This window comes from Tiliqua scincoides, chromosome 5 (assembly GCF_035046505.1).
Source record: "Tiliqua scincoides isolate rTilSci1 chromosome 5, rTilSci1.hap2, whole genome shotgun sequence".
Taxonomy (NCBI): Eukaryota; Metazoa; Chordata; class Lepidosauria; order Squamata; family Scincidae; genus Tiliqua; species Tiliqua scincoides.
The window spans coordinates 51,265,584-51,279,161 of NC_089825.1; the positions used below are offsets into that span (position 1 = coordinate 51,265,584).

At 40.5% G+C, this 13,578-nt stretch overlaps 2 protein-coding genes across 3 annotated transcripts in view; one reads left to right on the forward strand and one right to left on the reverse strand.

Moving 5' to 3' along the window:
• The window catches only part of ZDHHC3 (zinc finger DHHC-type palmitoyltransferase 3), a 46,288-nt gene extending 35,712 nt beyond the window's left edge, over positions 1–10,576 (forward strand). For both annotated transcript variants that reach the window (XM_066627939.1, XM_066627940.1), the window contains exon 7: positions 5,892–10,576. In XM_066627939.1, coding sequence (XP_066484036.1) covers positions 5,892–6,125 — 234 coding nt within the window. In that variant the 3' untranslated portion in view covers positions 6,126–10,576. The remainder of the gene's footprint in view (positions 1–5,891) is intronic.
• A 2,797-nt stretch (positions 10,577–13,373) lies between these two features.
• TGM4 (transglutaminase 4) overlaps positions 13,374–13,578 on the reverse strand; it is a 33,078-nt gene continuing 32,873 nt past the window's right edge. The window contains exon 14 of the mRNA XM_066629180.1: positions 13,374–13,515. Within this exon, the coding sequence (XP_066485277.1) occupies positions 13,374–13,515 (142 nt within the window). The remainder of the gene's footprint in view (positions 13,516–13,578) is intronic.

Sequence of the window (13,578 nt, forward strand, 5' to 3'; positions counted from 1 at the left end):
CTCTTGCCAAAGGCCCTTTTTTAAAAACAATAAAATATTTTTTTTATTTTTTGTTAAATCAGTGAGATACAGCAGAACATTTTTCAAAGTAGAATACACGTATTTTCTATTTCTAAAATAGTTGATTTTATGGAACAGTGCAACATAATGGATGGATAATGTGTGGGGGAAATTGAGCAGTTTCTATGTTGTGATAAACTGTTTTCAGGTTATTATTCCTAGGAGGTGATGGAGACAGTGCGTGCATTTGTGTGTGCTGTATTTATATGCTGCCATTGGTTCTGAGGGTAAAGGGACCAGCCTTGCCAGATGGGGTCCTTTCCCCACCCTACTGATTGTAAATGAGTAAAACCAAATTTTAAAAACCAAAATATACACAATTGTTTAAAGTAAAAATCAAGTTATAAATTCGTCTGGTGATTGGTTTGATTTTGCACAGCCAAAGCCTAAGTTATTTTTGTCTCAAACTGCAAGTAAAAGGAGGCCAAAACTGATAACCATAGTTCTAGTTTCATTTCCAACAAACACACACTGTCTCATTCCTTTATTGAGGTTGATTTGGGGGGAGGAAGTGTTTTTTGTGAATGCTATTGTATATTGTATTGTCTTTACACTTTTTAAAAGCATGCCATTTAAACGCACACGCACATTGGCACATCTTTAGGGCACTGGAAAATTTTCTGATAATATCCAGAAAACCCATATCACTGGATAATAAAGGCCTACAAACTGGCTTTCAGAGAAGAACTAATAAGAACTTGAATTTGTCATGAAATTTGTGGTGGACTAATCTTTTAACACAATGCCTTTGTTTTCTTTGATGCAATACTGATTTTAAATCAGTACCCATCTTCTACTGCTCCCAGTTTCTTCCCATGCTGTGAAATGTGTTATGCTGTGTCACCATTCCTCCCATTACATTTTATAAAGGACGAAAGATTGCCCTGGCGTTGGAACAACAAAGAATTACCAACTAATGTTTGAAGAACGTTTTAAGTGGCCATTTATATATATTTTATGGAGAGAACTTGAAAATTAGGGTCATTATTCGTCTAAGTGTCTTGGATCAGTGCCTGAATGGACTATTTCAGCAAGCAGTCCTGGTTTTGGCTTATGAGAAGTTATCCACCACTGTGAATATTTTTATAGAAAGGTGATGTAAAAATGCCAAAATAAACATTGTAAGCAGTCTTCTCAATGTGTTGATCAGGAGTATCATAATGGTATTGTTTCAATGGAAACATATTTCAACATAACCTTGTATTAATTATTTGTATATATTCTGATTATGTCTGCATATTAATGCTTGTGTGTGAGAGTGGAATTGAGTTCAGAGCATTTAATTTTAAACACTAAAGTCCTGTGATTTCTCAACGAATCAACACATTTATTGTAGCTTAAGCTTTTGTGGGCCATACCCACTGTGACTTCAGACCCATAGAGGTATATATACCAAGTTGTAAATACATTAGTCTTTAAGATGCCATGGGGATTTTTTTTTCTTCAACATACTAAGACCACATTCCGATGTTTGTTTAGCTATTGAACTCATTAGGACTCACTTCTGAGGACACATGCATTGGATTGCACGGCAAGACCTGTAACCCTCTAGAACAGTATTTCTCAAACTGTGGGTTGGGACCCACTAGGTGGGTTGTGAATCAATTTCAGGTAGGTCCCAATTCATTTCATTATTTTATTTTTAATATATTAGATGCTACCATGATATGTGACTGCATTTGGGGAAATGTTACACACCTGTACTTTTAACAAGCTACTATGTATTCTTTTAACAATGATAGTAAATGGGACTTGCTCCTGGCTAATTGTGGGTAGGATTGTTAAAAATTTTCCTGCTTGATGATGTCACTTATGCTCATGACATCACTTCTGGTGGGTCCTAACAGATTCTCATTCTAAAAAGTGGTCCTGGTGCTAAATGTGTGAGAACCACTGCTCTAGATTACAGTGATTCTCAAACTTTAAGCACTGGGGTCCACAGGACCCACAGGAAGTGATGTCATGACTGGAAGGGACATCATCAAGCAGGAAAACTTTTAGCAATCCTAGGCTACAATCAACCACACTTACGCAGGAGCATGTCCCATTTACTGTTAAATGAATATACATAGTAGCTTGTTAAAAGTACAGGTGTGTAACATTTCCCCAAATGCAGTCACATACCATGGTAGCATCAAGTCTAATATATTAAAAATAAAATATTGAAATGAATGGGAACCCACCTGAAATTGACTCACAACCCACCTAGTGGGTCCCGACCCACAGTTTGAGAAACGCTGCTCTAGAATATTTATGTTGTGAATATAGGCTAGAAATGGGAAAAGGTTTACATTTTCATCAAGGAAATAAGTAATTAAACTTAATCCCCTCATTTGTTTGAAAAAGTTTTGTGTCTTTTCATTGGTAGAAGTGTTTGAAAATGGTTTTCCTTTTTTGCGGTTTTTTGATTTGGAAAAAATAAAAGGCAGAAAGTAGTGTAAATGTGTTTTTATTCTATACTCTCACTCCAAGTTCTCATTTTTATTACTCTGAAGTGCTTTAAAAAGTGTACTAGGTAGGTGATATAGGTGATTAATATCTTAAACACCAAAATGTGGTGCTTTGTGTTTTGAACAAAAACACACACCTCTCATTGGTTATTGGGTTTTGAAGAGAACAACAGAGACAGGTAATGTCACAGATTGAGGTTTTCCCCAACCTGAGCTGCTGATTTCAGAAGCAAGATTTTAAGGACTTTATCAGACTCTGTATGTCTGTAGTTTTATTCTTGTACTTGCTCACTCTCTGTTGTGAACATGCAAGCATTCCAAACCGCTTGCCATGACACAATTTCCTGACATTGCAAGTTACGGTACTTTTGTGCCTAATCATGGTACTGTAGCAGTCGACTCTGTTCTATCGCAGAAGCTGGAGAGAGATTGGACAGCAACAGTATCATGGAAAGGAGGAAATGGAACCTACTGCTTAAAAGGAACTACTCATTGCTTATAGGCAGGAGCAAGGCCTCCCTGGACACTTCTGCACTGCACAAGGATGCCACACCTAAGGGGAACTATTCAGACATCTGAATGGAGAGGAGGATGCCAGTGGAACATAATTTTGGCAGGGAGGGGTCCCCTTCTGCAGCGCGCTGAGCACCTTTTTCTAATGGACATAAAGGTGTTATATGGGTGACCAAATGCAGCAACATCCTTGGTAACAAATGTTTATACTGTGCTTTTCATTTCCCTATACAAGCCTCAGCTTCCACCATATTTATTTAAAACATTTATATCCTGCCTTTCCAAAAGCTCAGCATGTTATATGGGACTTTCCAGCTCTACTCACAGAACACAGGCAAGTGTCAGGTGGCATCGTACCCCCTGGGGTGTCTGTGGTATTGCACATAGTGAGAGATTTACCATTCCTGTGCTTACCTGGATTTCTGAACTGGTGTTGATGTCTATGTAGCAGTGGCTGCTGTGAGGATTGTTCTCAGTCTTTCACTCCCTCTACCCAACCCTTCTATTTGTGACCAGGATTTTTGAAATCAAAATTTGACCTTCTTTAAAAAAAAAGATTCTCTACCTGCAGAGTTCCTGTGACTTTTTATTTACTTTAAATTCCAGTCAGTGAAGGAATGTGTGATTTATTAGGACATTTCACACTTTATGGAGTCCTGTCTAGCAGCTGTCTGTGATTTCACTAACCCCTGTGGACCAGATGCTCTGTCTTCTACAATTGATTTAGAAAAATTCACTTAGGGCCCAGTCCTATCCAATTTTCCAGTGGTGATGCAGCCATGCCACTGCATCCTGCAGTGAAGGAGCACTCAATGACACCTTCTCAAGGTAAGGGGGCATTTGTTCCCTTTGCAAGTGTTCCCTTTGTACTTGCATTGCAAGTGCATCTGTGCTGGAAAGTTGGATAGGATTGGCCCTTAAAGGGTGGTATTGTACAGAAATAGTGACCTTTTGTTTGCTAGGATGTATCTAGACCACCAGTTCTCAACCCTTTTTGTCTCTAGAGCTCTTTATACTCTTAAACAGTGGAAGCCCTGCTGATACATGTGGGGAGTCTTGGGGAGCCATATAGAATGGTGGTGCAACACTGAGCAGATGGTGGCCACTTGCGTGCTCGTGGAGTGCCCAGGCTCCTAGAAGCACACTTTGAGAAACACTGGTCTCTAATCCATCACCTTAGTTTTGCTTTGCTTTGAGTCTTGATCTGATGGTAATTTTCTGCGTGTTCTCCATTTGTACAGTATATGGTTTTTCCCTTCACAATTGGAAACCTGATTTTTTTGTTTCTCTGTGAATGTGGAGATGTTGCCTCCATATCTTCATTTGCCAATGTTAGATTCTATAAATTGGAAGAAGGGAGGGCAGCCTGAGCCAGAATTGTGCAGTAGGTAGTTTCCTGGAACCATGAAGTGAGGTCTGCCGTGCAAATCAGTGGAAGAAATTAAAAGCACAAAGATAAAAGCTTGCAAGAGAGGAGGAGAATTGGCGGTGAAAGAGGCACAGTGTACTTATATACTGTCTTTCTCATAGGATTTATCCAAGATGGTTTACACACAGGCATTCCTAAACTCATGTGGGGATGGGTGAACTTCATAGAAGAGTGCGTACCGTTTTAGCACAAGCTAGTGCAGCATTTCTATATTTGAACGGTCAAATTAACTGATCTGCCAAAAAACTGATCAATTTAAAAGGAGTGCAAAATGATAGGGTGAACTTTTTTTTGCAAAATCCTTAATGATTTTTGATGTAATTACTTTTCAAAAACCATGGATTGCAAGCAGCATCTTAGAAGTATTCTTCCGTCTCACAGAAGGGGACTCATCTCCTAAGACAGTGACAGAATGCTTTTTGTCCCAGAATTGTCTAATCTTTGTTCATTCCTAATGGAAGGGGGACCCATATGTTTAATTGCCAAATGGATTGTATCCAGAGAAAGTGAATCCTAACCACCATTTGAAATCAATGAGACAAGTTTGCCATGACTCACTTTAGCCTCATGAATTTCAGTGGAACTTAGTCCTGACTTGCTTTCTTTGGGTACAACCCTTAAAAATTCTGAGTGACGTGGCTGTCTTCATACAAGCTTTTCCATGAGCATGCCCTGAAGTCGAGTACTGAACAGGAACAGTACCTGGCAGATCATAGAAAGAGGAGCAGATTCCACCATCTTATGTAGTGATCAGTAGCAGATCATAACCATCCATCTAGATATACTCAGAAAGTTCATGGTTAAGAATGCTGCATCTGGAATGATATAGTGAAGTTATCTGTATAGTGGAGGGGAGTCCAAACTTGCCTAACATAATCGCCACATACAATAAACTTCAGATGTTTGAAAGCTGCAATCTTTTAAGAAGCACTTAAATTCTTGAATATTTACTCACCATGAGCATTAAACTTATGTTTTAATCCAGTGGATTCTATACCCAGTAAACTATAAAGCTTGAAAATTTCTTATTTACCTCTTCTATCAATTGTGATTTTAAAAAAAAGGAGCTCAGCCAATTTATTTCTAAGAACCACATACTATATGTCAAAGAGGCACATATGATTTGCGAGCCATTGTTTGGCCATAGTGCCTTTGAATTTTTCCTGCAGTTGTGTGTTTAAGTTGTCCTTTTATAAATAGAGTGGACAGAACATGTCCTGATACTTCCTTTATTGAACCACTGGGAACTGTTCTTTTGCTTTTTATTTACAGCTGGAAGCTGTTCTGAATGCTTCTCTTTTTTTTTTTTTCCTTCTCAGGAGGCTTCACATCCCCACCACGAAAAGGCCTTTAAAGTGCTTATGATGCAGCAGTGCCCCAGAGTGCTGTGGTGTTACCTGCCTATAGTGAATCAATTCTAACTGTTTTGTCTTCCACAGGGCATAGAGCGCCTTAAAAAACAGGAGCCAACTTGGGAAAGAATCCGCGGCTGGGAAGGGATGAAACAGGCTTTTGGGGGTGAGATTTCACTGCGGTGGCTCAATCCTTTTGCAGACCTGATTTGCAAGAACACCCCGTCGTCTGGCACTGCAACAGTGGCTCCATCTGAGATGGTGGCTCAGGAAGCTTTCGAGCGGTACTCTGACCAAGAGGTGGTTATACAAGTGTGTTAAACGAGTAGTGCAAAGTGCCCTTAAAAATATCCATATGCTTTTAAAATCGGTGCACTTGAGACTTTGCTTCAAAGGACCCTGATGCTTGAAATTGAGAGGCTCTACTGTTCCTCTAGCCAAGGACTGCACTAAAAGGAAGCAGTGCAACTTCGTTCTTGTAACATTGTTGTATTGATACCACTGATGCTTTAACTGAGCTTTCGTAACTGATTTATTATATTAACGGTTTGTCTAAAGTGAACAGTTGTTAAAATCATGCAATAAGAATTTTGTCCAAAGGAAAATGACCAAGCTTAGCATAGCATCTACTGATCTGTTTAGTGTATGGTGGTGTTGTCTTTCAATATACCAGGACTGACTAAGGGAAGAACCAAGAACAAAAATCCAACTCTGGTGGTATGAGCCTGGAAGACTGGTGAAAACATTTTCTTGTGCAATTCATTCTGAGAACCTTTTGATTCAACTAAATGGTCCCTCAGGGAATGTTAATGTACTTATTGTTTTGCCACAAATGATGGCTGTATTTTAACCAGAAGATCTATTTGTGAGGCTACTTGGGAAAACCAGCATTAACAATAATTTTTTATTAGTATTACAGATACACTTCTTATAGGGAATAATTATGATGATCAGGCATGTTAGATAAAAGCTAAATTTTGGATGCTGATCTTTTTACTGGTTTGGTGCCAGTCTTTTAGGACTGCCTTACTTACAAATAAGTCCCATTCATCTCAACCATTTTGAATGAGTCCTACAAATGGATCCAGGTTTGGGACCTGTTTGGTGCAATACTTAAACCTCTGGTTCTGAAAGAGCACTGCTGTACTGTGGTCGTAGTCTGGCTGAACTGACTGAGGGCGAGAGTATATATTTTGGGGGATGTTTAACTTTTTAAAAAAATTATTGATCACTTGAATGGCAAAGTCACGAGTGATTGCTCAATTTAATTTTGCTTGGTACTGAGGTCACACAGTATCCTTAAGAAAGAATTGCAAGCTGAGAAGATTATATTAGGAAAATTTTGTGTCCTAGTGAATAATTTGAGAGCAGCCTAATGTAGTAGTGTTGCTGAAGCTGGACAGCATAGGCCTGATGGTAAACCTATGTAAGCATAGAATAAGTGCACACATGGAATATTTCTGGAAACAAACATTTCAGATTAACTGAGTAGCTTCTAAAACTTCTTTGAACTCTGGATGTTTTTTCTATATTCTACCAAGGGGATGTATTCCTGCCTTATAACTGCTCACCAGTTGGAAAAGCATCAGCAAGTTCATTTCGCATCTCAGCTGCCACTGTGTCAAATGGAGGATTTTTAAAAAGTTGTACAGTCTGATTGAGGCTTTCAGTATGACTACAGGTCCAGCCAAAGCCCATATGCTGCCTTGGCCCAAGCCCATCATGCAAATGTTTTAAAGCCCACTTCCCCGTACCCCCTTCACAACTCTCAATTGCTCTCTCCACATTTTCCCCATCTCTTCTATGCTTTCTTTACCTGCTCCTTGTTTCTTCCATGTCGCCCGTCTTTACATTTCCTCTCCATGCCCCTCATACTTTCTGTGTTCCCCCATGCCCCTTTTAAGCTTACCATCACTTCTTCTTTCTTTGACCTACGTTTTGCCATATCAAAAGGCGAAAGGAGAGAAAGGCATGGTGGAAGTGGGGGAGCAGACAAGACTCCTCCTAATTCTTTCCATCCTGCACCTCCTCTGTCTCATTTGAAGGCAAGTAACCAGGATGAGGAAGAGAGCGGTGGTGTGGAGTAGAGGGGTAGACTGGAGGCAGTGATTGCCCTGGACCCCAGGTACCTCTGGGTACAATTAATGGGCTGGCCTTGAATGTCAGAAGTCAAATAACTCTTAAATTAACTGGGAGCATCTAAAGTGACTTTTTGGGTTTCGGCATATATTTATCACTTTGAAAGCTTTACTTCTGAAATTAAAATGTAATTAAATTTGCAACAAGGAAGCTTTGGAGGGTTGGAAGCTAGTTTTCTGTATCGCCTAGAAGGAGCTGAAATGCTCCCAACGGTTCTCATTATTTGAGGCTAGAAGATGTTCATAGCATGTATACGCAAAAGGGAAAAAGGTCTCTGGGGCCAAGTGTTAACCCACAGAGCATGCATTTAGCCTTAAACTTGCTGCTACAGGAAGAGATGATATAGCTGCCCTTGCCCATTAATGTCTGATCTTTTTGTCTGCCTTCCTGCTCTTCGTATGGTAATGAACAGATTCTTGCATGTTCTGCTATGGATGGGAGAGGCAGGCAGGCAGACAACAAAGGAAGTAGCTACTGCACCTATCCCCTTTCCTACTGTAGGTAAACACAAACTTACTGCGGTTCTCCAAACCGCAACTTGACCCAAATGAGATGCAGGTTTGGGTTGAAAAAGAATATAATGCTAGAAGGGATGAGAAGAGAAGCTACTGGGGTGGTGAGGGGAACTCTACAAAAATAAAAGTAATTTAACAAGTGGTAGTCAATAAATAAGATTTAGAATTAAAAAGGAATTTTATATGTGGCAGTCAATAAATAATAAGTATTAAGCCATTTCTGCCCAATGTTGCATATATGCAACAGGGACCAAATATGTACACCTGTGGGCTGGGTAGAAATGGGTTAAAAAGGTAGCTTTTCAAATACTGTATGTGTATTCCTCCATGAATACTGTGGAAGTCTGGCATGTGATGCAAAGCACATGGAGGACGGCAAGGGCCAGTGCAGAGGACTCTGAAGGTCATGAAGAGTCTATCCATGTTAAGCATAACCTCAGGTTGTTCAGGCACCATTCAGTAAAGGTAAAAGCTTTGTGGGCCAAAAGCTTGACTGGTTTAATCACCGTTATGGTTAGCAACAGTTACGTGGCATAGCACAGTCTCCTTAGTTCAGGTTGATACCTGGGCCTTGTGTTTTTATATAAAAGAAGCGGTGTTGAATTTGTAGAAAATGAGCTGCTATTTGAGAGTGTTCACAAGTAATAACAGATCAAATGCTTGTCCACGTTTGACAAGTACAGTGTTAAATGGATGGGGTATTGAGTCAAGTGGCTCCTGACTCATATGCAATAGTTATCTGAGGGGAAAAGTCATATTCAGTTTAAGAATCTGTCCTTTTTTAGTCATGAGGCTCCCCATCAACCTCAGTGGAGCATGTTATTGTATTGACTTAGTAGCCCTGCCTTGGAGAGGGAGGGAGTGGGATCTAGCCATTTAGAATTCTGTGAATTGCTGCTTGTTCCAAAGTGTATCACGAGTACTTATTACTGTTTACTATTTTTACTTAATGACTCACATGGGGAAAACATATTTGTTTGTCTTTTGAACATTGCCTTATGAAATTGACCCGCACTTACGCAGTGTGCTTCCTGGAAGAACAATATTAGAGCTGTGTGTCGGATAAGAACAGCTAAGCACCTTTTCGCGCTTAAAAAGTGACATGTGAGTTTCAGCTCTGATAATGGTGAATATTGCAATATGTGAATAAATGATAAAGGTACAAATCCCTCTTTATACTGAGAGAGAATTGCCTGACAAATGGCAGGCTTCTGCTCTGACGTTGCCTGTAAAATGGGTGAGGAAAGAGACTGGTTCTGAAGTTCTTGTGGCCTGCATTGATATGTGGCACAGATGCTGCTGTGGCTTTCCCACCCATCCCTTTAGTTGTAGGCTTCCTCTCTGCATCCTGCACCTAGTGCCGGGACCAGCTTTCCAGATGTCCTTCAGGTAAAGCCCAGCACCAAGCACCTGTAAGCTTTCAAGTGATGGGCAGTGGTAGCAGGTAGTGACTCCTTTCACCCATTGGCAAATGGGAGGAGAGAAATGTGCAACACTTGTGTGGTACTGGGGGATTTGGGGTGGGTGAGCTGGCTGGTTGGGCCCTTGGCATCTTAATGGGTGTGGGCCCTTAGCCGCACCAACCAGGCTAACCGATGAACTACCATTCATCTCTTTAATGCCTAGCTGAAAAAGGCAGTGAAATGGAGGAAAAATAACAAGGGAACAAATACAAAATGGAGATTCTGTTGGAAGACCTTTACAGAAAGCATTTCCCTTGCGCAGAATGAAAAGTGCCTTTATTTTATAAAGCTTTACCTAGCATATTGAGACCAAACAGTTTTGCTGAATACCAAGGTTGATCTGCTCTGAACCAAAGCTTCTCATTTTGTCTGCTTACTTTTAGAACCTTTATTAGCATAAATTCTAATATGCCTTTCCCAAATGAGTTTTGAAAACAAGTTGTGCTTTTTTTTTTTCCTTTTCCCAGAGTGTCTTTTGGGGCCTCCGGTACTCCAAACCAAATAGCCTCTTTTTGTCTGTGATGCAGTGTTTGCATTACTTACTAGGTGTACTGCTGACTGCTGTGAGTTAGCCCCATTGAAACCAACACAACAGGCTGCCTTGAAAAACTAAGTATTTGCAGAAGCACGACCTTGGATGGCTGCGGGGGGGGGGGGGAGGGGGTGGTGGTGAGGAAATGTTCTCATGTATTCAGCACATCATGTGTTTATGGTGCCGTGCGACCAATTATCTTGTGTTCTTTTTCAACCAACGGTATGCCTTAAATAAGAAATGCCATGGTTCTGGTAAGCTTGAAAGGTGCCTTAGCTCAAACGGTTTAATAAATGATGAGTGGGGACTGAGCATCTGGGAAAAATATATTTCTTGTGTTTTCGTGAGCTGCACACCAGCCTCTTCTATGCAACTAAAGAGTGTGTGTATTTACAAATTGTGATGTTCTATTTTTGCTCTTTGTGTCTCATTTTCTGACATCAGCTGAGTAACGGTACTTATTAAAGAATCAATAGTTTCATCTCAGTCTTTTCTTCTCATGTTTCTAGTACCTTGAAAGCTGTTGAGGTAACCTTTTTCTCTGCATTCTGGAGCACTAGCTCAATTACTGTTCACAGTCATCCTTTTCCATGCACAAAGGAATATAACACATAGAAGTATTGTAGTGTTGGAAAAGAACAATAGGCTATCTGGTTTTCACCAGCGGTCTGTGAAAGAAGCCGTTCCACACCTTGTCCCTCTGCTGATCAATCCACAGAATTCAGATCACATGACAGAAGCCAAGTCACATGGTAGAAGGGAAGGATGACTGGCTTTTGAGACACCATCTAACATGGTGCAGGGAAAATTTCATAGCCAACCTTCAAAATGTCAGGTGTTGAGGGTAAACAAGACATTAGTTTGACACAAGTGGATCCTTTGGAATGTTACTGACAAACTAACTGTACTACTGGTTAGTGACAAATAAAAATCTTGCAAGTCAACAATGACAGGCTTGAATAAATATTGCAACAAATTGGAGATGGCCAGTCTCTGTAAACGCGGTCTGTATTAAAGCAGGCTTTAACCCATTTCTGCCCAGCCCACAGTTGTACACATTTGAATCCCTAATGCGTATAATGTAATGCAATGTTGGGCAGGAATGGCTTGATCTGCAGGTGTGGGGGGGGGGGGTTGTAGATCTATGGAAGAACATCTGTCTTGCATGCAGACAGTCCTGGGTACAGCAGAGAGAGAGAACCTGGGAGGGGAGAGCAGTACTCCTTCCTCTCCTGCTTGTGGACTTCCCAGAGGCAGTTGGTGATCTGCCATGAGAAAGAGGATGCTGGATTAGATGGGCTTTTGGCCTGATCCAGCAGAGCTTTTACATGCTCCTTAGAGAGGGATGGGGGAAGAAATAGCTTTGGGAGTGGTACTGAGAAAAAAGGAGTAGGGAAGAGCTAGACATTTTCTCCCCCAGTTCTCATGTTACCAGTCTAAATTCACTTCTGCTCCTCCAGCTGCTAGCCAGGGTTTTGTTTTTTTTTAAGCATAGGAGATCCAATAGTGGATCTCCACTGTCAACTCTAGTTGGCTTCTCAGAATGAAGAGAATTTTTTTTCTAGAGCTCTTCTATTGATACAGACATATGCACACAAGCATGTGTTTAGTTTGAGATCATTTCCCCTCACCAGACCGAACAACCAGTGTTTGACACAGATATTCCTTAGTTTGTGAACTAGCTGCTGTTTGTACACTGTTCCTCCTCCATGTAAAATTTGCTTGTTGCAAATTAGAGAACAGACAGAAAATAGGAAGCACACAGAGAGGTCAATAATACAACTACATTTTTATTTTCATGAAAAGCATAACTAAGTAGTACACCAGCTCAAAATGGCAACAAAGCGAAGCCAAGATTAGTGAGAGAGGTACTTTTTGAAGGTTATTTACCTTCATGGTTCCTGCGATAGAAGTAGGGGTATACATACTGTGTGGTTAAAAAAAAAATCCATACCAAAAAAAAAAAGCAGAATTCTGCATCTATCAGGTAGCTGTCTGGACTTCACTCTGCTTTCGACAAACATAGGGAGGAACAAAGACCTAAAGAAGGTTTCTTCCTTGGCAATTAGGAATCCATCAGCCCTGAATCTCACAGCTGAGATCTCCCCTGGCCCTGCCAACCTTCTCAAGCCCAGCTTTGAAGACACAGAAGTTAAAAATTTAGGGTGCAATCCATCAATCTATCAGGGGTAATACATCTACATATGGGCTTCCTGTAGCATGTGGTCATGCTGGTGAATTGCATTGCATGATCACTTATTCAAGGAGTAACCGGGAAGGATGTTCACATGAGGATGGAACTATCCCTTATTTCACTTTTTTTTTTTTAAATGAGATGCTCAGCACAATGAATTCAGCCTCAAATCCTGTGTTTGTGCAGGATCACAGAACATGCACAGCCCTGAATAAAACTGTACAGTGCCACATTTCAGATGTTGGGGTTATATGCAGCTTTGAAATATAAGGCATGTTGTAATTAGACCCCCAAATGCTCAGCAATCAGAAAATGACCAAATTAGCAGCTGGCAAAGCCACATTACGTCACCCAAAGGGGCAAGAAGAAGTGAATGTAATGTTCTTAGCACTGAACAAAGCCTGAAATTGTTTGCAACAGGAAAACAGAGCCAGCTTTTTCCCAAAGCGATTGACATGCACTCCAAATCTAAAAAACATGTTCTTAGGCATCATTAGCTGTCAAGTCTGCATGCGTGCAAGAGCAGATTTCAATAATCTCTATTAAATTCCCTTTAGCTGGAATCACAACAGCTATACCCTTAAGCCACTTAAACTCTGTTAGCGAAATATTTATGCTTCTCTTTCTGTCTCATGTTTTGGCCCATAATCAAGGCTGCAGGCAGTGTCAATAAGGCTTATTTACAGCACTCTTACTGACACCTTGTGATGGCATTTGGGAATGCTCCTATTCAGTGATGTCAATCATCTTTTCCACATTTATCCCTTTCACCTGGGTGGAGTTCAGTTTTGCCACTATTTTTTTCAGCCCAGTTTTTCTTGGTGCACATACTATTTTGGATTTAAAGATTCCACCAGGTGCTAGATCCCTGAAAAGGAAAAAAAAAAGAGAGCGAGAGAAATTACAGAGTGCTTGCTACAGCAGACTAACA